General features: G+C 37.4%; 2 protein-coding genes across 6 annotated transcripts in view; one reads left to right on the top strand and one right to left on the bottom strand.

The window, feature by feature from the left end:
* REL (REL proto-oncogene, NF-kB subunit) overlaps positions 1-9,623 on the top strand; it is a 46,290-nt gene extending 36,667 nt beyond the window's left edge. Inside the window, exon 10 of the mRNA XM_005889034.2 lies at positions 129-9,623. Coding sequence (XP_005889096.1) covers positions 129-910 — 782 coding nt within the window. The 3' untranslated portion in view covers positions 911-9,623. The remainder of the gene's footprint in view (positions 1-128) is intronic.
* Positions 9,624-12,692: 3,069 nt separating this feature from the next.
* The window catches only part of PUS10 (pseudouridine synthase 10), an 85,627-nt gene continuing 75,927 nt past the window's right edge, over positions 12,693-22,392 (bottom strand). For 4 of the 5 annotated variants that reach the window (XM_005889035.2, XM_070379524.1, XM_070379526.1 and 1 more), the window contains 3 exons: positions 19,393-19,535; positions 16,682-16,781; positions 12,693-14,676 (listed from right to left, as the gene is read on the bottom strand). In XM_005889035.2, the coding sequence (XP_005889097.1) occupies positions 14,638-14,676; positions 16,682-16,781; positions 19,393-19,535 (282 nt within the window). In that variant the 3' untranslated portion in view covers positions 12,693-14,637. The remainder of the gene's footprint in view (positions 14,677-16,681; positions 16,782-19,392; positions 19,536-22,392) is intronic. The other variant, XM_070379527.1, reaches the window with a different exon arrangement.

The raw sequence follows: 22,392 nt of genomic DNA, 5'->3' as shown, positions 1-22,392 counted from the left end.
AATTATCTCCTATTTAACATTTTTATTTGAAGTGTTTGATTTCCTTGAAAATTTTTTGAGTGTTTATGTAATTTTAATTTAGAATTTTGTTCATTTCAGTTTTGTAAAAATACATTTCCTTCCCACAGAACCAAACTTGTTTTCTCATGGTGCAGTTTTGCCAGAAACTTCCAGACCTGTTTCAAGTCAAGCAGAATCCTACTATTCCTCCTCTGCGTCCATCTCAAGTACATTGTCACATCCTGCTTCAGCCATGCTACCGATGGGTACTCAGTCTTCTTCAGGCTGGTCATCAGTCGCCCACCCCACCTCACGCTCAGTCAATACAAATTCACTGAGTAGTTTTTCAACAGGGACACTTTCCTCTAATTCACAAGTTATCCCACCATTCCTGGAAATGAGTGATCTGAATGTTTCTAATGCTTGCATTTATAACAATACTAATGACATAGGTAGAATGGAAGCATCATCCGTCTCACCAGCTGACTTATATAGTATTTCTGATGCCAGCATGCTGCCTAACTGCCCTGTGAACATGATAACGCCCAGTAATGACAGCATGAGGGAGACCGATAATCCGAGACTTGTGAGCATGAATCTTGAAAATCCTTCCTGTAATTCAGTGTTAGACCCAAGAGACTTGAGACAGCTCCATCAGATGTCTTCTTCCAGTATGTCAACAGTCACCAGTTCTAGTACTACTGCTTATGTTGCACAGTCAGAGGCATTTGAGGGATCTGACTTTAATTGTGCAGATAACAGTATGATAAATGAGGCAGGACCATCAAACAGTACTAATGCAAACAGTCATGGTTTTGGTCCAAATAGTCAGTATTCAGGTATTGGAGCCATGCAAAATGAACAATTGAGTGATTCATTTGCATTTGAATTTTTTAAAGTTAACTTGTAAGATATAAATGGTGATTCAAGAATTAAATCCCATTAAAGGTAACTATTTTGATGCTACCTTTATAAATGTAACATTTTATGTTTCCTTGACTGAGACTATACCACATTCATAGACCCTTCGACCCTTGAACAACATAGGTTTGAACCTATGGTCTCCTTATACACAGATTTTCTTTACTATGTCACAGTTGGAGCGTAGTTGAATTCATGGATGCAAAACCGTGGAGACAGTGTGCCAACTATACAGTTTTTTTTTTTTAATTGGAATATAATTGCTTTACAAGGTTGTATTACTCCAGATTTTTCACTGTATGGTGTGTGAATACCCCAACCCCCATGTTGTTCAGCTGTACTTATAACCAGGTATGTAAGGAGTTCCTTTAACAGGCAATCTTGCCTTGAGAACTTCTTGTTTTGCTTAAACTGACGAATGATATTTGCTTTTAAGCAAATTTAAGGTAAAACCTGTAATGGCTATGCCATTGGAAAAATTAATTCCTTTATTTTTGGGGACCCCTAAAATAAACCCCAAGGTGACCCCTAAGGGGTTTTCTGAGGATTTTTAGAGTTGCTAAGATTTACATGTACCTCAAACTTGCTTTAAAATGCTGATTGAACAGAATGCAGTGAGCTTTCAAGTAAGCTTTCAGGGTATGGGAGTTCTCTACATTTTGTACTGTTTAGATCCATACATTTAAAATTGCTTGACGTTAGCTTTACAGTTGAGTTCAGTCGCTCATTCGTGTCCAACTCTTTGTGACCCCATGGACTGCAGCACGGCAGGCTTCCCTGTCCCACACCAACTTCTGGAGCTTACTCAAACTCACGTCCATCAAGTCAGTGATGCCGTCTAACCATCTCTTCCTCTTGCCAGCCCTTTCTCTTCCTGCCTTCAATCTTTCCCAGTTTCAGGGTCTTTTCTAATGAGTAAGTTCTTTGCATCAGGTGGCCAAAGTATGGGAGTTTCAGCTTCAGCATCAGTCCTTCCAATGAACGTTCAGGACTGATTTCCTTTAGGATTGACTGAGTTGGATCTCCTTGCAGTCCAAGGGACTCTCAAGAGTTCTCCAACACCACAATTCAAAAGCATCAGTTCTTTGGCACTCAGCTTTCTTCATAGTCCAGCTCTCACATCCATACATGACTGCTGGAAAAACCATAGCTTTGACTAGACAGACCTTTGTTGGCAAAGTAATGTCTCTGCTTTTTAATATGCTATCTAGGTTGATCATAGCTTTCCTTCCAAGGAGCAAGTGTCTTTTAATTTCATGACTGCAGTCACCATCTTCAGTGATTTTGAAGTCCAAGAAAATAAAGTTTGTCATTGTTTCCCCATCTATTTGCCATGAAGTGATGGGACCAGATGCCATGATCTTAGTTTTCTGAATGTTGAGTGTTTAGCCATCTTTTTCACTCTCCTCTTTCACTTTCATCAAGAGGCTCTTTAGTTCCTCTTCACTTTCTGCCATAAGGGTGGTGTCATCTGCATATCTGAGGTTATTGATATTTCTCCTGGCAATCTTGATTCCAGCTTGTGCTTCATCCAGCCTGGCATTTCATATGATGTACTCTGCATATAAGTTAAATAAGCAGGGTGACAATATGCAGCCTTGATGTACTCCTTTCCCAATTTGGAACCAGTCTGTTGTTCCATGTCCAGTTCTAACTGTTGCTTCTTGACCTGTATACAGATGTCTCAAAAGGCAGGTCAGGTGGTCTGGTATTCACATCTCTTGAAGAATTTTCTACAGTTTGTGGTGATCCACACAGTCAAAGGCTTTGGCCTAGTCAATAAACCAGATGTAGATGTTTTTCTGGAACTCTCTTGCTTTTTCAGTGATTCAGTGGATGTTGGCAATTTGATCTCTGGTTTCTCTACCTGTTCTAAATCCAGCTTGAACATCTGGAAGTTCACAGTTCACGTACTGTTGAAGCCTGGCTTGGAGAATTTTGAGCATTACTTTGCTAGCATGTGAGATGAGTGCAATTGTGCAGTAGTTTGAACATTCTTTGGCATTGCCTTTCTATGGGACTGGAATGAAAACTGACCTTTTCCAGTCCTGTGGCCACTGCCGAGTTTTCCAAAATTTCATCCATGTTTTAAGAGGAAGAAGTTTCCTTGGACCTTTCCTCTTCTGTTTGTGTCCCAACTCACTGTGATCTCATCTAGTTTCATGCTGTCAACTCCCAATTTTTACCCCTAGCTTAGACCCACCCCTGAACTCCAGACTTGGAGAGAGAAAGAGAGAGACAGAGCGTGTGTGTGTATGTACAACAGCTTGTGTAACATGTCTACATAAAATTCTAATTAAAGCTCAAACTCAACACACTCAGAGCTGAGTTCTTAATCTTCTCTCCCAAACTTTCTTGTCCTTCCTCAATAAATGGCAGTGCCATGTTTCTAGTTGCTCATATTCAAAACAATGGAGTCATCTTTGCTTCTTTCTTTTTATCTCCCATATATCCAATCCACCAACAAATCTGGTAGGCCCCACCTTTGAAATATATCCAAAGCTGACCACCTCTTTTGACCTCTGCTGTTAATATCCTGTTCTGGAGCATATCTTCTCTTGCCTAGATTGAATTATCACTTCCCCAAACTCTCTTTACATCTTTGTGCTCCTGCAAGTCTGTTCTCTGTTGAGTGGCCACAGTGGTTCTTTTTAAAACAAATGAAATCATATTCACTTGCTCAAAGCTATCCAGTGGCTCCCCATGTCACTCAGAGTAGAGACTAAAGTCCTTAAAACTAGCAGGCTCACACTCCCTTCCTCTCCTCACCTCATCCACTACCATTTTCCCCTTCTCGTTCAACTCCAGGCTCTCTGGCTTCAGCACTCCTCTTCAAAAACACCAAGTACAATTATAAACAGCTCATGAAACTAAATGAGTAAATGGTGCTGAGTACTTTTTTTTAAAGCCATAGTTTCATTGTCTTAGTTAAAACAGGATTATTAAGTGGTGATTTTTTTTTTTATTAGAAACTTCAATTGTAACAATGGGCTTCCCTGGTAGCTCAGTTGGTAAAGAATCTGCCTGCAATGCAGGAGACCTGGGTTCAATCCCTGGGTTGGGAAGATCCCCTGGAGAAGGGAACGGCTGCCCACTCCAGTATTCTGGCCTAGAGAATTCTTTATAGTATAGTCCATGGGGTCACAAAGAGTTGGCCATAACTGAGTGCCTTTCACTTTCACTTAAGTATAACAACTGGAATTAAGTGTATTTTCTATAATAAAAATGAATTTTGACCAAAAAACCTAAGTACATTCCTGCCTCAGGCCCTTTGGACTTGGTGTTCCCTCTGCCTTTAATGTTTTTCTCAGCTGTATATGTAGCTCACACCTTGCACCCTTCAGCCTCACTCAGCTGTTACTTGATCAAGGCCTTCCTTGACTGTATATACACTGGTACTCCATGTCTCCCCTCCTTTAAATTTGTCTGTAACACTTAACATGATCTGACTTTTATTTGTTTCCCTATACTAGAATATAAGCTTTGTGAGGGCAAAGTGTTGTGTTTTTGTTGAATCCTGCATTTGTAGAACTGTGTCTGCTTCATATTAAACACTTAGTAAGTATTGAGCATTCAAAGTATTACTAATAGAACTTTGGTTTTTGAAAGAAAGAATAGCTTTAATTATTAAATGTTGATGGTTTTTATAGTTCATGTGACGTTTCAGTCTGTTTCATGTGACATTCAGTTTATTGTATCAGAATCGTGTATATCAGAATCAATCATTCAGGTTGATGATTAATAACTACTTTGCTTTCAAAACTATTTGCAAGCAAAGTAATTCCAGTGACAAAATGACTGTAGAATTTGGACAGTAATCTTAATTGTGATGCTAAGTAATTTACTAAAGACCTAGTTTATTTTACAACTAGACCCTACAATTGTTGAGCATATTCCTAGCTACAAACAATGTCTTTTCACTTACATAGGGGCTTCCCTGGTAGCTCAGCTGGTAAAGAATCTGCATGCAATGCAGGAGACCCTGGTTTGATTCCTGGATCGGGAAGATCCCCTGGAGAAGTGCATGGCAACCCACTCCAGTATTCTTGCCTGGAGAATCCCCATGGACAGAGGAGCCTAGTGGGCTACAGTCCATGGGGTCGGAAAAAGTAGGACATAACTGAATGACTAAGCATAGCACAGTATCCAACCAAACCATAAATTTACTGGAATGATTAAAAACTAGTCAATTTTGTCAAAATGAGGAAAGTGCGAATGTCATAAAAATTAAAATTCTGAGTTGAGTGATACTAGGAAATGAGAAGGGAGAGCAAGATAAGAGTGTGGGTCAGTATAGTTTGAGAAACAATAAAGATACCTAACTCACTAATATTTCTGAGTTATGATTTCAGAATGACATACTTTTATTATACAACTGTAAAAATCATAAGCATATAATATACTTTAGTAGAACGTACCAGAAAAAACCTGAAGGCATAATTTCTTTCCTGTTCAAAATATGAACCCAGGATATCTCCAGACAGTAGCTTAGAGATGATGAACTTTTTTTTAATACAGAATCCTATAATTTTGTATTAACTTGCACTTATCAGCTTAAACACTGTTAGGATAGCTAAATGGATATTTTAAATTAAACAACCAACTTGTTCTGCAGGTTTTTTCTTGTCTAAGTGGAAGTAAGGTCCTGCTATGTTTGTATTCAGAGTATTTCCAAAGGTTTTTTTATTTTCCAGGTGCTATTTATTGATCATAAATTTTATAATTTAAAAAAACTGGCAGCTTACTTCTTTTCTCTAAATGTGGTTATACTTTCGTCTGTTCTTCTATCACCCCACTTTCAGTTTTGAGGAAAAAAGGACCTCTTGCTTTGTTAGCTCTTCTTATATAGCAGATCCCTCCTTTTCTCTCCCATCTTGTGTCTGTATCCTCATGTAACATTTAGTGCTTTTCTTGTATCAACACAGTAAATGTTTTCTCTCGCCTAAAAGAGCAAGAATAAACCCTTTTCCCACTGCTGTCATGCTCCCTCCCTTCACGTCCAGCACGTCCAGCTGTATGAAGTGCGTTCAGCCCGTTTCCTCACTTCCCAGTCATTCTTTAGCTTGTCAGGCTTTCTCTTTTCTCCTCCTATTTTCTTAGGATATTCTGGGAAGTAACCAGACACCTTCCCTTGTCAAATCTAGTGTCTTCTTACCAGCCCTCACTCTGCTCGACCTATTCATAACCTGTCCTCTTGACCATTCCCTCCTAGGGTACTCCTCTCTGAGGTTGACTTTAGTTCCAGGGTCTCGATCCCAGCGCTCGGTTGGTGCTATTTTTTCCCCTGGTTAAGCTCAAGAGTGTCCAGAAGAAAGCTTCAGCTTTCTCTCAAGAACTGGCTGCTCCTGTCACATTCTCGACTTTCATTAATGGCATTACCATGTACCCTGCCACTGAAGATATTTAATAGAAACCTCGGAATCATATTTTATTCTTTTTTGTCCTCACACTGAGAGAGTTATCAAGTCTTTTTGAATCTGCCTTCTAAAAAACTCTTGCATTTGTCCCTGCTTCACTCCTGCTTCATTCTTAGTTTAGGCCTTCATTCTTCTTCCCTCACAAGAATCTTTTCCATATTGCTCCAGTTAAAAAAGAATTCCCCATACTTCCAATCCAGTATTAAGTAGTTAACATTCCTTGAAAAACAAACAAACAAAAACCTCTCTCAGGTCGCTAGGCCTCCATGCCTTTGACATGTCATCCACTGTGCCTCTGCTCTTCACAGCCATAGCAAATGGCCTTTGAGAGCTGTGTGATGTTTATGTCCTGCCTCCCTAGCCGAGGCTCAGCTTTGCACATGTCCCAACTGCAGATTTCCTCGCACTGAATTATACACTTACATAGTTAATCTCATTCACCTTTGGGACTCCATCACTTAACACAGTCCCTAGCTGGTGCTAAATAAATGGCAGTATTAAGAGAGGGAAAGAATGAAACTGACATATATATGATTATAAAAAATGTGGACAAGTGTATCATTTTTAAAGAGGAAGGTATTTAATCTGGTAGGGAAAGCAGTGATTACCAGGCTTGTGAAATACTTTACCCTCTGCCTCCTATAGTGTTGAAAGTATTAGGTAGAAATTTTACAGTTCTTAGGATAACTGTCTTGTATCTCTGAACTTACTCCTCTCTGTGTGGCAGGTTTAATCTCACCTTTGGTGCATTCATTCCCTCAGCACATTCCCCTTGCACAGAAACTCCAGTATTCATGTAACCAATCACATTTTTTTTTTGTAATTTATTAAGAAAATTTTTTTTATTATTATTTTTTACTTTACAGTATTGTATTGGTTTTGCCATACATCAACATGCATCCACCACCCAATCACATTTTTGAATGTCTAAAGTGCAAAGCACCATGTTAGGGGCTAGAAATGACATAGAGGTGAATGAGACAACAGACTTGCTCTCAAAGATGTCAGTCTTTTTCTTTTGAGGGATAACATACAGTAAAGTGCATAAAGTAGGCTAATTTTAAATTTACAGCTTGGTGAATTTTTACATATGTAAATAATCATTTCTACATCCCCAGAAGTGTTCTTCCTGCCCCTTGCCAGGAAAAAACCTCAAAACCACTATCTGATTTCTGTCATCAGAACCTACTCTGTAATTGGCATTCAGCACTGGTAGCTTGGCTTCCCTACTCAAAGCCTTAGTGAACAACAAACAGCTGGGTTATTTCTAACCTAATGCTTCAGAAAAACAAACTATGCTGTCCATGTTAAGAGAGACTTAGAATTGGTGATCCAGGGTGCCTAGTAGTCCCAAATAATTTCTTCTATCATAAATTGATTTATTGAGGGCTTTTAAAAAATTACTGTGTGGTGTTAAATAACAGAAACGGAAAGAGTAATTTTCAGTCAGGACATCTGGGTTTGAGTCTTCAGCTTTGCCACTTAGAAGTTATTTTGCAGATGGCACTTCCTATGGGCCTAGCTCTTCAGATATAAAACACGTGGTTTCCAGCCTACTTACCTCATAAAGTGTGTTGTATTAAGTAAAATAATGCATAAGAAGCACTGTAAACTGTATAGTACAAATCAAATATCGTGGTAAACCAACATAATGCATATACCCTGTGGCCCTGATAATCTCCAATCCAGACACTTCTTCCAGTTCACAGAGTGACAAATCATTGTGGATTAGATTCTTTAGTAAGAACCCTGAGATGACTTTCTCTTTAGAATGGCTAGCTATTGTCCAGGCCAGGTCTGGAGGACTTTGATTTGGCCATATCCTTTCCAGAACATTTCCTATTGTATACTGAAGATAAGGTCAATCAATGACTTCCAGTTCTCAAATTCTAACTCTTAATTTCTTTGCCAAAATTGACTACAAGTTGTGAGTATTATGACTATATTCCTAAAAAGGAGTCTCATCATAGTTAATAAAGTAGCCACTGAAAGATTTCTGATCTGTTTTGCTTCTGGAGATGGAGTATATGCTTTTTGCATTGCATGTAACAGAAATTTCATGCTTTTTACATAATAAGCCCAGATGTGGGCAGCGAATCAGAGATAAATATATGAGTTGTCTTGTCCAGTTTTATGCCTTTGTCTAAGATTCAGTCAAATTAATATTTTTAACTAATACATCTTAGCAGAGTTTAAAGTACAAACTTAACATCAGTGAGTAAAGTCAAATCTCAATAGTAATCATGTCCCCACTACCTTCACTAATAAAACACAGGTACAAAACAATTATTTCTTCTAAATATTTTTTCTATTCTAAATGTCTACAGTTTTAGGAAAAAAACCTACTAGTAATTAATTATATATTTAAAAGGAGTAGCATTTATACTCTTTATTCTTATATGTCTTATTTCTACAACTTCAGTTTACTATTGGACTTAAGAAATTTAAAGAATAACCAAAAAATCATTAAACACCTATGTGTTATCAGTAATAAATAGTAATTAGTGCAAAATGTTGGTGCTTCAGTAAATCAAATTCTCAGGAATATGGGCAGATCAATAAAATACAAAATTTTTTTAAAGGTAGCAAACATTCATCTTGCTTATTTTCTTAAACTTTAATCAAACATTATAGCTTTGCATAAAATGTAGTGAAAAATAAGTTGGAGTGTTTGAGGATCTATTTCTGAAATTTAGTCTCAGGAGACTTCGTTGGTGACACACTTGATTTTATTGGGTAATTAGATGAAAATACTGATCACTGATCCCTGGATTGGGACAATCCCCTGGAGGAGATGGCAACCCACCCCAGGATTCGTGCCTGGAGAATTCCATGGACAGAGTAGCCTGGCAGGTACAATCCATGGGGTAGCAAAGAGCCAGACACAACTGAGCACATGGTGCACACTTCAGACAGCTTTAAGATGACACAGAAAGGAAAACACCAAATTTTTGGGTAATAGGCATTCTTAAATGAACGGTTCAAATCAGATGACTCCTTTTGTAGATGATTTCCATTTTAAAAGAGTGTACTTAAAAATACTGTTAACTATGAAGATCCCCAATTCCCGCAGAATATCACTGTTCTATTTTTTTAAGTGTTATAAATATTTGTATATGCTTAATGACTAATGAATTTGGAAGCACTGAAAAACTGATTTTTAAAAGTTCTCAACTGTTTAATTATTTAATGTAAGTCTAATACTTAAAAGATGAAATCATTTTTTAAATGTCAAAATGTGTTTTGTAAAGACTATTTTATTACTTTTGTAATATCTTGTATACAATGATTTTTTTCTTGATAATATAATAAATAGAAAAAATTCTAAAGCTGTTATAAAAATTTGCTATCTGATTTTTAAAACATTTGAGATTTTCTTATATTTATAGCATACGCCTTACAGAAGAAGGCAGTTTTGGTTGCTTAGAAACATTAGACATTTTTATGGAATACTACAGCTGAATATATTTGCATATGTAACTGTCCTTTAAAATGATAATTCTGTATAGTACCAAAATGCCTTTTTAAAAGATTTTCATTTTCTGTCTTCCTAACTTAATTGTTCCCTGTGTCTCTCCCTTCTTGAACAATTCAGAACAAAAATCATTTGCTTATTCTGCACAAGATAAGAGTTACATCTGCCACAGGAAGAAAAGGTGCTGGCCTAGTGTGGGATTACAGTATGGAGCCTAGGAACATTTGAGGGTAGGAGGGAGGGGAATCTCAGTGATCTTGAATAAGGATGTGGCAATAGAAGATTGGTTATTTATCAAAGGGAATGATCTATTAAGTAAAATGTTAAGGCTAATAGGGGCCAGATTTCTGTCAGAAAGGAACTGCAAATACGGAAAGGGAGAAAACTAGAAGAAGGTTGGAATTGGAAGGACTGGTATAAGCTCATAGTTTGTATAGGTAAATACACAGGTATATGTGTACACATGCACGCCCTGAGAGGGCTTGGGAGCAGCAATGCCACAGTGGCAATGGGCTCACCTAGTGCCTAGATCTTTTTTCCATCATTTTCCATGAAAAGGAACCAGTTCTTCTTAGAGAAATGGCCATTTCAGGGCTGCAGATGAAATACAAGATAAGCCTGGAATGTCTTTGTATTAGAAAGTAAGAACATGCTTTAGGAATGATGGGGATATGTCAGAAGGACAAAGGAGCCAGCTTAAAGGGGTATCCAGTGGCCAAGTCAACACTTAGAAATAAAAATAAATGTCGGTAACAAATTATAAACCATCAAATAAAATAGGAAGCCATGAATCCCCAAGAAGGATGGGGATTCGGTGTAATGCCAACCTGTAAATGTAAAATGAATGGTGGAATTAGAAAATCATTTGACAATCATTGTGATAGGTTCAGGTGAAAGTCTTCAATAAATGCTAAAACTAGTGAATGAAAAGTTTGATGGTCTCCCTATAAGATACTTATTAAAGGGAAAAAAGGGTTAACTAAAAAATTGGAGGAGCTTGGCACATATCACCTTTATTAACTGATCAAAGCCCAGTCACCAGTAACTGCATGTATCAAATCATGTGACAGCTGAGACGATGTAAGACGGCAGTCTTCCATTTGTGGGTATTCTTGCTAGAAAGGTGCAAGCTAAACCTAAGTATAAGGGAGGAACCAGGAGGAGGTTGGAATTGGAAGTACTGGTATAAACTCAGTTTTTAGTATGAGTTTTCAGTTTGTTTCAGGCAAGCCCAAATGAGGAATAGTCAGCAAAATAGCCTGAAATCCTCAAAAACATTAAACTAATGAAAATCAAGGAAAGACAAGTTGTATCAGATTCGTGAAGATTAAAGAAACTTAATTAAATGCAGAATGTCATTCCTGACTATGAAGGACATAGTTGGGACAACTGGTGAAACTTGAACTGGGTGTGTGGATTAATTTATAGTAGTATTGGAGAAGGCAATGGCACCCCACTCCGGTACCCTTGGCCTGGAAAATCCCATGGACAGAGAAGCCTGGTGGGCTGCAGTCCATGGGGTCGCAAAGAGTCGGACACGACTGAGCGACTTCACTTTCACTTTTCACTTTCCTGCACTGGAGAAGGACATGGCAACCCACTCCAGTGTTCTTGCCTGGAGAATCCCAGGGACAGAGGAGCCTAGTGGGCTGCTGTCTATGGGGTCGCACAGAGTGGGACACAACTGAAGCGACATAGCAGCAGCAGTATTAGTGGGACTTCCCTGGTGGTCCAGTGGCTGACTCCCATGATCCCAAAGCAGAGGCCCAGGTTCAATCCATGGTCAGGGAACTAGATCCCACATGCCACAACTAAGAGTTTGCATGCCACAACTAAAGATCCCACATCTTGGAACTATAGATCTCACGTGTGGCAACTAAAAAGATACTGCATGCTGCAACTAAGACCCAGTGCAGGCAAATAAATATATAAATAATAAAGGTTAAAAAAAAGTAATATTAGTGTTAATTTCCTGATTTTGATAGTTACATTGTGATGAAGTAGAACAATGCCCTTGTTTGTTGGAATTTGTCCTTATTTATAGGAATTACACACCTAGTGTATTTGAGGAGATATATTTCAGGAAAAAACAGTCTTTGTACTTTTCTTACAAATTTGAAGTTATTTTAAAATGAAAAAAATTGAAAAATGTTATAAAATGTATTTTCTCTATAATAATAAAGGCTATCATTAAAAAAAAATCAACTCAGGAAAGCTTAATCAAAGTTCATTTTCTTATATGGAGTTAAAAATCAAAGAACAGAACCCCGTAAGATCTACTTAAATAATATGCTTTTTATAGAAATAGAAATTTAATTTCTAAATTGATTTCACATAACGTAAATGAAACCACTTATCTTACTTGGGAAATTTTTCATTTTACCATTTTTTTTTTTTTCCACTTTTCCAGCTATTCAGTGTTTTTCTTAAAACAAGACTGTATTTGGGACAAAGATATACTTAAAGTACAAAGGGCCCTTTCCCTTAAGTGTTTCTAAAAAAACAAAAACAAACATTTAAACAATAGGAGAAGATCACAAAACTAAGAATATTTTTATATAGGCAAAAAAACTATATTTTTTGCACTCTATGTTTTCAGTTCTAATTAAACAAAGACCTACATTAATTTTCAACAACCTGTCTCATGAATAGTTGGAATAAGTATATACAGCTGTTTCCTCTTGAAATTTTATATAATCCCAGTATAGTAAGTATAATAAGTCTTCTAATAATTGCTAAGGAGGTTCTTAATTCTTTCATTTGCAGATCTACTAAATGCAAAGCTGAGCCAAGAAGAAACCTACAAAAGACTATTTCTCAAATTATTTAAATCTCTCTTGTAGCAAAATTTCCCTAGAAATTAAGAAACATTCACACAATTACGTTTTTAACCACAAGTTTATTTCTATTATCCCTTTCTCATTTTTTGGCACTGAGAACAATGAAAAAGTTATTTGCTGTTACCAGGTGGCTCAGTGGTAAAGAATCTGCCTGCCAAGCAGGGGACTTGGATTCAATCCCTGGGTTGTGAAGATCCCCTGGAGAAGGGACTGGCTACCCATTCCAGTATTCTGGCCTGGAGAATTCCATGGACAGTCCATGAGGTCGCAAAGAGTCGGACATGACTGAGTGACTTTCACTTTCATTCACATATGAAATTTTTTCATGTCAGTTAAAGCATTTTCCTGATTCCTAAGGTTAATGATACAACTCAGTATCTCTGAAGCATGTTTTTCTGTCTTTTTATTTGTCTTTGTTGCTATGAGTGGTCCTTCTCTAGTTGCAGTGAGCAGGGGCTACTCTTCATTGCAGTGCATGGGCTTCTCATAGCGGTGGCAAATCTTGTTGCAGAGCACAGGTTCTAGGCTCTCGGGCTTCAGTAGTTGTGGCTTACAGGCTCAGCAGTTGTGGCATATGGGCTAGTTGTTCCGTGACACGTGGGATCTTCCCGGACCAGGGGTTGAACCCATGTCCCCTGCATTGGCAAGAGGATTCTTATCCACTGTACCACCAGAGTAGTTCTAAAGCATGTTTAATGGAGAGATGGGAAACTGAGTATTCCATACTATCCAGGTCACATGTGTTCCAAAATAAGTTCAGAAAGTTGAATCATGGTGATGGAAATTGCACTTATATCTGAAATTTTAATGAGACTCCTTTCTGAAACTTTTCTCTTAATGATCCATCCATTTTCTTTAGGTTGTGCTTATTTAATGATTTTCCTTTTCAGAGTACCAACTGATGATTAATTAACAAATGGTAATCATATGAGCTCACATGAAATTTACTTGGGCTATTTTTTTGTAAGCTTGATTTGGTATCTAAATTCCAAAAGTCAGTTCTCATGGTTATGTGCATTAAAATGACATTCTAGGTACCTGCTTCATGTAGGAGGTGCTCAATAATAAGGTTTTTTAGAAAGGACCCTAGAGACCAGGAAACTTCAGTCCTAGTCCCAGATATGGAACTTGAGATGAATTTTAGATAAATCAATTAACTTCTATTCTTTGGTTTTCATATTTATAAAGTGGAGATGATAATACTCTTATCTACCTGATGAAGATGTTTGCAATTAGATAATATATTGAAGCACTCTGGAATAATATCAGCTTACCTTTGTTTAGCAAGTCAGTTTTTCAGAATCTTATCCCTGGGATTAAAGTCATTGAAGGCACTTGTGTCTCCTCATTTAAAAGTCTCTTACCATGGTATGCCTCAGTTCCTAAGGTGTTACTTCCTCTTCCCCAGGAAACATACTGACAATTCTAGATTGTCAGAATAGTGGACAATTGGAGTCATTAAGATTTTGACAAATCATACCAAAACAGTACTTCTATTGGTGATCACTTGCTTGAAGCTTACTGGGAAAAATATGAATGATGTCAGATTTTCATTTGATATCCTAGAATATTATAAGGATACTGTGTTGCATAAATCTAGAGGTAACTTTTATCAAGATCATTTAAAAAATTTAAAATATGATTTTAACTATCTTATGGAGGGAAATTTTGCTGAAAGAAATTAGAGCTTCTCAGATTATCAGAGAATGTATCCTGTTTTTGTAACTCTGAATGGTTTCATTATTCATAATTTGTTGGGGATTGGAGAAAAATCATAAGACATCCTTAGAATAATTCAACACAAATTATACACATAGATAGATCCTGAGATGTTACAACAAATTTAAAAATACATAGATCAACATGATCCAAATGATTTCCAAGACACCGTTATGGTGGGTAAAAACAACCATTTTACAGTGTATGCTGGATGGACGTCCATGCTGAGCTGGAAAAGCCTACTCTTTGTTTCCAAATCTGAAAGCTAGTCATCCAGAGCAGGGGGCCAGTCAACATCTACAGACTAGAAGGAAGAAAACAAGTCATTAACACATTATTGTTCTAGTAAGCATTTACTGGTAATGCTATATATATTTAATAGTTTTAATATAATGCAACAGAGGAAACTGCATTGGAAGAAAACAGCCATAGAACATCTCAATTTAACACTCTAAAATCCACTCTAGGACTTGGGGTTCTTGGACCTGAGGTCTCTTCCTGAATTCACTGAGTATTTGGTTACTCAGCCAGTTATTTAATTGTACTTTTTGATCAAAACAAGTTTAGACTATATTTATAAACAAGTCAAGAGTATATTTAAATTTTTTAAATGTTATTTATGGGAAAATGAAAATGCAGGGGGCAATACCAACTTTCCCTCAAAAGTCTCAGCAACTTTTAGTCTTCATTTTCCCATCCTGCATTTAACAGTACTACATTTAAAGTAGTCTTTATACTTACAATGTTGTTTGTAACTTAGCAACTAAATGTGAAATAAATCATTATGAAAGATCACCTGAAACTAGAAAAGGATTAGAAATTTTTGCATTCACATTAATATAATTTTTGTTGCTTTTAAAATTGAATTTATCTATCTCTACTCATCCTGGTTTGGCTCTTCTGGAACAAAACCTTGATCTTTAAGTTATAATGGAATTACAGTAGCAGACTATTGGCCTCCACATAAAACATCATGTCCCAGGCATTAGAAGTATGAAATTGCACTTTGCCTTAACTATGTAGAGGGCCTAATTTAGAAGTTAAAACAAACAAAAACAAACTACAAAAAGCAAACAACAAAACTACCAGGCCCGCATTGTTTTTTAATACCTAAAGTGTAAAACTTGAAATGACTTACAAAAATTATTTAAGTTAATCTATGAGTCAATACAAGACTTGGGAATTTTTATTAGAAAAGCCCAAATAAGTATTGTGTGTATCTGTATCTTTTACAAATGCCAAGAAATACTTTGGTTTCATTTCAGAGAATAGCCATAAACCAAACACCTATATATAAATTTATGGGTGGTTTTTCAAGCCTGAAAACCAAAATTACTGATCACAGTATCTAGTATGCGTTGAGGGCAGGGGAAAGTAGGCATATTTATTGGGTTTTTAAAGTTGTACAGGTGATTGTAGTGGACAGTCAAGGCTGAGAAGCTCTGGCCTTTGGCTCTTCGACACTCCTAAGCTATCCTAAGAATTAAGGTCAAAGAAGATGAATGCATTTGGAATTTTCTTTAGGAGAAGATTGTCTTCCTGAAAATGACAGTCTTACTAAGAAGATTCCCTGCAACCCTCAAGGTGCTATCACTGGTTGTCCCGCAGGAGGTGTATAAAGTCTAACCCGAAAGAACTCAAGGGAAGTGCTGGTAAGATAATAATGCTCCAGTGATCATTTGATTACCATGGCTGTTTTCACACCAGGTAATTATACCCACTTCTTTTCATTTATACTGAGATGATTCCCAAGTGCAAAAATTCACCGCCCACCTTTTTTTGTGGGCTGGGGGGCTGTTTTTAATCAGATATTTACCAAAGTGTACAACTTGTGACTCAATACCTATTGGTGCTCAAATGAGGAAAATATTTATGGAGCATTTCCTGAAAGATCCATTCATTCCATCCTTCTAATTAAGAATGTAATCTGATTTCAATTCATACGATATGAATGGAGAATTTTATAGCGTATCATAGAAGCCTTATGGGACTGCTTTTATTTATAACCTTTGACTCATCCCATTTTCTATCCCTACTTATTTCTGAGTAGGCTGTCTTAAATTCTCTACAAAAGAGTCCAAAGGATATGTGAGGGGCACTGAAAACTTTGTTTCCTTGCATGGTTCAAGGGTCTCATGTCATATGTTAAGCACAGTTAGTCAATTAGCTATATATTTGTAAGAATCATAAACGAGACCAATTTCAAATATCTATTAAAGTGAACAGTACTATTTGGCTTAGTGCTGCAAGAGCATAATGTTGGCTGAATTCAGTGTGTAAACAGGCATTTCCACAATTAAATGGTTTACCTCAACATCCAGCTCAAGAATGTCTGCAGTCACATCCATCAGAGAGCCAATGTTTGGCTTGGTTCTTCCAAAGTCTCCATGTACAAACTCTTTAATGTAGCTGAGGTTTGTTTAAGGATAAAATGAAGATAGTCATGTAATAGCAACTGTTAGGTGAGATTTGACAGGTTGGAGGGGAAATGACAAAAGCAGAAATGCACCAGAAGGAGTTTATTTCTGAGCCGTGATTGGGACGTATATCTTAGAAAATATAGCTATGGCAATCAATAAGCTACGGCAAACTGATTCCTACCGGTCTGGGAGCCAACACTGGGGCCTAGAGCCTGTGTTTACACCAAACTTACCAAGAGTCATGACTTTTCTTTTGGCTCATCTCCAAGCGCCAAAGTTTGAATATGGATTTTTAAAATTAACTGTAGTTCAGTGCTTTTAAAAAAAGAACTTCAGCTGTTTTCTTTTTTGCCACAAATTCTATTTTGCCATCTTTTTGGTCTCATCATTTTTTAGTAATGACAGCAGATATCTGCCAAATGGTAGGTTTTCACAGGGTCACTCATGGTGACATTATTGATGGCTTCTCTTGTAACATGACGCAGTGACACAATAACAATAGGATGGGAGACAATGTACATATTTAGACTTAATGAAGGTCCTTCAGAAGGATTCTAAATTCTAGTTGTTTGCAATTCTTGCATGGTTAGCAATAGAACTAATTCTTTTGTGTGTGTATTTTTCTTATAGATTTTCAAATTTCAAAGTCAATGATTAATCCTAGAATTATTCAGATTACCTTAATACTCCTTACACAGAACTCTACTATAATCTTAACTGTATTTTACCTGAGAGATTTGTTTTTGCCAGCATTCAGTAAACACTCATTTAGCCTATGTTATCTATAAACCAGTACTTAGTATAAAAATGTAATATAATTTGAATATAAAAGTTTATTCTGAAAAAAAAAAGTTTATTCTAAGATGATAAATATAAAGTTAAAACCATAATATGATGATATTAAGTCTTCCTCACTTTCTGATAATTTGTTCACTGTACTTTCACCAAATATTTTGACTCAAACATAAGGTATATAGTTATCTAGTTAACTGTCTTCTTCGCTAAACTCATAATTGCTCAACCATCCCTTTTCCCTCACCTCTTTAGAGAGTGCTACTTCTGAATAGCAATGATGAGGGAGGATGAGAAAAAGTCCCAGAATAACCAATTAAAAGGTCCATAATGGTTTTTATTCATAGCCAGAGGGATGAAGTATAAGTCAAATGAACTAGTTCGGTATACTGAGCAATATACGAGAAAAATTCACATAATTCTGTGAATTATGGACTCTAAGTTTTACTGTGTAATAGTCTTCCTTGGTTAATGCCTTAGACTTGTTCTAAAAGTATGTTAGTGAGATTGAAAAGACATTGGCTTCTTCCTTAAGACCACTGCATTCTTCTTAGCACATCAAAACAAATGCTAAAATTAGATTAAAATGTATGTCTTTTATATCTGTGATTTCTCTGAAATTCCACCCACTGTCCATCTACAATAAGCAAATGTGCTCCATGTCCCCTGGTCTAAATAGGTCATCACTTGATTGAAACTACAAAAATTTAGGAGATTTTCAGAGTAAATAACCTGTACCTATTTTAGCTTGGTCAGTCCTGGGGTGGAGTAGGTAAAGAGAAGAGGAGAGAAGATTGATGGAAAGGAGAGGCAGACTAGTAACAGAAAGACAGTAAGAATGCTATTTGGTAATTAAAACTTGACTTATTTCTCCCCTGTTATTATATCCAATAAGTTGTCATGAGTTTTATACCAATTAGAAGGTTTCATACTTCATATTATTCAATCACAAAATATCATCAAACCAAGAAACAAATAAAAACTTGGGGCACTTCTGAAAAATAAACTAAAACTAAGACAAAGGCAGTTCCCTGATATATTTTAACCCAGCAACTAAGATCTGATACAAGGATTTCCCTGGTGGCTCAGATGGTAAAGTGTCTGCCTATAATGCGGGAGACCTGGGTTCAATCCCTGGGTTGGGAAGATCCCCTGAAGAAGGCAATGGCACCCCACTCCAGTACTCCTTCCTGGAAAATCCCATGGATGGAGGAGCCTGGCAGGCTACATCCATGGGATTGCAAAGAGTCAGACACGACTGAGCAACTTCTCCCACTCACTCACTCAAGATCTGATACAAAACCACACAAAGCAGGGTAGGTTACAGACAAATTATTTAAACTGGGACCGTTCTCTTGTTCTGGGCCAGTGGCCGGATAACGTGAAGGTCTGCATGTGAAGTAGGGCCACTCCCATCCATCACCCCTGTTTAATCATCTGGGGCAGAATGCTGAAAGGACCTAAATGTGGTTGTCAGTATGTAGCCTGCAAAATGTGTAAAGGCATGAATCAATCAAATGTGTTCCCTGAGCCCTTACTATGCCCTCAGTACCTCAGCATTGTGTAAGACACTACGTATTTTAAGGTTCACATTGAATTGGCTGCTGCCTTGTGATTTACAATGTCATTTTGAAAAGCACAAATTTAATAGGTCAAAATACCTCAGATAGAAAAAGAAAAAAATTCTTCTACAACCCAAACCTTTCCTGAACAGTTTCAAGATAAGGTTGAACCTCTTTCCCAGGGTGGCATGAATTCTCCCAATAGGATTCTGGAAGACTTAGTGCTACACAAGGGTGAAGGGATACGTTCCAGCTTGAGTCTTCAGGTAGAGGCGGAAATGGTGCTCGTCCACATAGCGTGTCTCCATGGAGTGAATGATGCGAGTTCTCACAGCCAGGGGCCTCCGGTGAAGAACCCGTAAAGGTGTTTTCTGGTCAATATTTAAGTCCTAGAGAAGGATATGAAAACCATGTTTCAGCTTTCTGCCCAGTGAAGCCTGTCTTAGCATCTCCTTTGTCATCCATGGCTCACTATAGATGTTTTCTTAAGGATCCCATCTATTACTATCAGGATAGAAACTAATACTGTAATAAATTGTATTCTCTAAGGTTCAAACTTTGTGGGACTTCCTATAATCTAGTCCACAATTACTTATCATCTGGGCCCCAGTACACCATATAAAAACAAAGTATCATTGATTTGAAGTAAATGATACCCAAGGTCTCTTTTGCTCTAGCATTGACAAATTGATTGGACCCTGGAGTGTTATCCTGCCCATTAAACAAAGATCTTCTAGAAGATAATGTTCTTACTTTTTTTTCCCCCTAACCCAGCAGAGTGACCTAATAGTGAGAAATTCATACTAAGGTGAAAAATGGTGTTTATAGAAGATGGACATCAGCATCACTTGTGTGCCTGGGCAGTGTCCATGTTGTAGGGATAATAATATACCTATTCACAGGGTTATAATATCTGGGAAATTTTCAGCTGCATCATTGTCTAGGGTGGTGTTTCAGAATAACAATTACAAGTAAACCAGAACCTCTCAATATTTGTCAGCCCAGTTCAAGTTACTTGAGAATTACATTGCATGTTTTTTTTTTTTTTTACAGCTCAGCTTTTTAGGGACAAAGGCTTGGTTTTCTCACAATTAGAGATGTCCTTTTATGTCACAAGATATAAATAAATACAGGTTAATATTGTAAAAGGCCAACTAATTCCCAGTTTTAAGAATAGATACTGGGTATAACCAGCAATGTAGGTTCACAAGAACTTTGAATCCTTTGCAATTTCTTGTTGGAACAACTCCTTCCTGATTTATGCGATTAGTAAGTGCCTGAAGCCATGCTGAGAAAAGAAAGATTTCTGTCTGGGCTCTCCTCTATCAAGTTCTCCACCAAGAAAGAAGAGCAGGTTCTGACAAAGACTACACTTGAAATGGTATGACTGCTTTCTTTTATCAGAGCAGTGAGTCAATGGCTCCTCCTAACTTGTGGGTTTTACGATTCTATAATTCTTTGATTTTAGAAGCACTTTGTTCGGATGAGATAACTTGTCTCCATAAGGTCTAACATTACTCTGGTCAAAAAGACCAAAAAGAGAAAAAGGACAAGGCTGAATTATTATAGAATCTATAAAGATATGGTCTCCACTTTAGGGCATAGAAGCAGCTGGGCTTTAACTAGGTGACTAGGTGCAGGGCGCCCTTCCCCTGTTTCCAGAGTCATTCCTGGGACTCTGACCCAGGAGCAGGCGATGGAGTTAAAGCTGAGCCATAAAACACACCACCGCTTCCGACACAACACTCAGATGGACACACACTCGTCTGTCTTTTTGGTCTCTTGGTTTTTTAGTAAACAAAATGAAACCACTTCATTTACTCCAACACTGTGCTTTGCTTTCCCACACTGCTGAATTTTTCAGAAACACATATAAAGATACACAGTGATTTCTTCCTTACAACTAGGTTGCCCTGGACTTCCCTGGTGGTCCAGTGGTTGAGAATCTGCCTGCCAGTGCAGGGGACATGGGTTTGATACCTGGTCTGGGAAGATTCCACATGCTACGGGGCAGCTGGGCCTGTGACACAACTACTGAGCCCAAGCTCTAGAGCCTGTGCTCCACAACAGAAGCGGCCACCACAATGAGAAACCTGTGTACCGCAACTAGAGAGAGAGCCCGTTTTCATCATGAAGGCCCAGCACGGCCAAAACACACACACACACACACACACACACAAACTAGATTGCCCTTCAAAAAAGAGGAGACAAAGAGTAAATCTGAAATGACTTTTTTTCAGAATGGGGCAGTAATCAGTTTTTATATTTTTGATGCCAATAGGAATATCTGAAAAACATTTTAACCCTAGCACTTTAAGAAAATGATTAGATGTCAGTTATCATCAGTCCACTTGGGCTGTGGTCCATTAAAACAGACCTTTTCACTACTTAGGGTATACCTATAACAATCATCTCAGCATTATTTCTGAATTAGCTCTATGGCTACTCCCAAACTGTAAGTCTATTGTTAAAGTGGGTTTCTATTTTCCCCACAGCATTCTAAATGATATGTACGCATGTCATGGGGTAGAGGCTTAGAAATTTGTTTCTCAATCTTAAAGAAACTTGTCTTAGTATAACTATCATTCTAAAGACTCTCAACAATAGAGCCAAAAGCCAAAGGGCCTTAGATATGGAATCACAGAAGCCAAGAAGTGGAAGGCCCACTGGGGTCATCTAGTCCACCCGTCATTTTATAGATGAACTCTCAGTAGGTGACATGTATGTTTTCACCAAAATACTCATTATTAAAATGAACACTATTCTGCACCTTGCTTCCCCCCCGCCCCCCAATGTTATGGATGTTCCTACAAGTCACAGACGCAGATCTACCTCTATCTTTTTTCCCCAACAGTTTTAGACATATATACATACAGCAACACAAATTAAATGGGATCACATGTCGTTTTAGTTTTTTTAAAACAGCTGCATAATATTCCAACATGTTCTACCATTTCCTTATCAAAGGAAATTTACTTTGTTTACAGTTTTGTTGATTTTCTCACTCTGAACAAGTCAACAAACATCTTTGTGCACATATCCTTATACACTGAATTTTTATTTCTTCAGGACAGATTGCCAATAGGGGAAGTACTGGGTAGACCATTAAATTTTTATTTTCACAGTCCCCACCACATTGTTTTCCAAAAGGCTAAAACACTTACATTTCTATTGAAAATATAGCTAACTAGCCTTCTCCATCCAACCAAAAGGCATTCTTAGCCTCAGAAGAATAAAGTGATGTCA

This window comes from Bos mutus, chromosome 11 (assembly GCF_027580195.1).
Source record: "Bos mutus isolate GX-2022 chromosome 11, NWIPB_WYAK_1.1, whole genome shotgun sequence".
NCBI classification, from domain to species: Eukaryota; Metazoa; Chordata; class Mammalia; order Artiodactyla; family Bovidae; genus Bos; species Bos mutus.
This window is presented reverse-complemented; position numbering and strand designations above follow the sequence as displayed.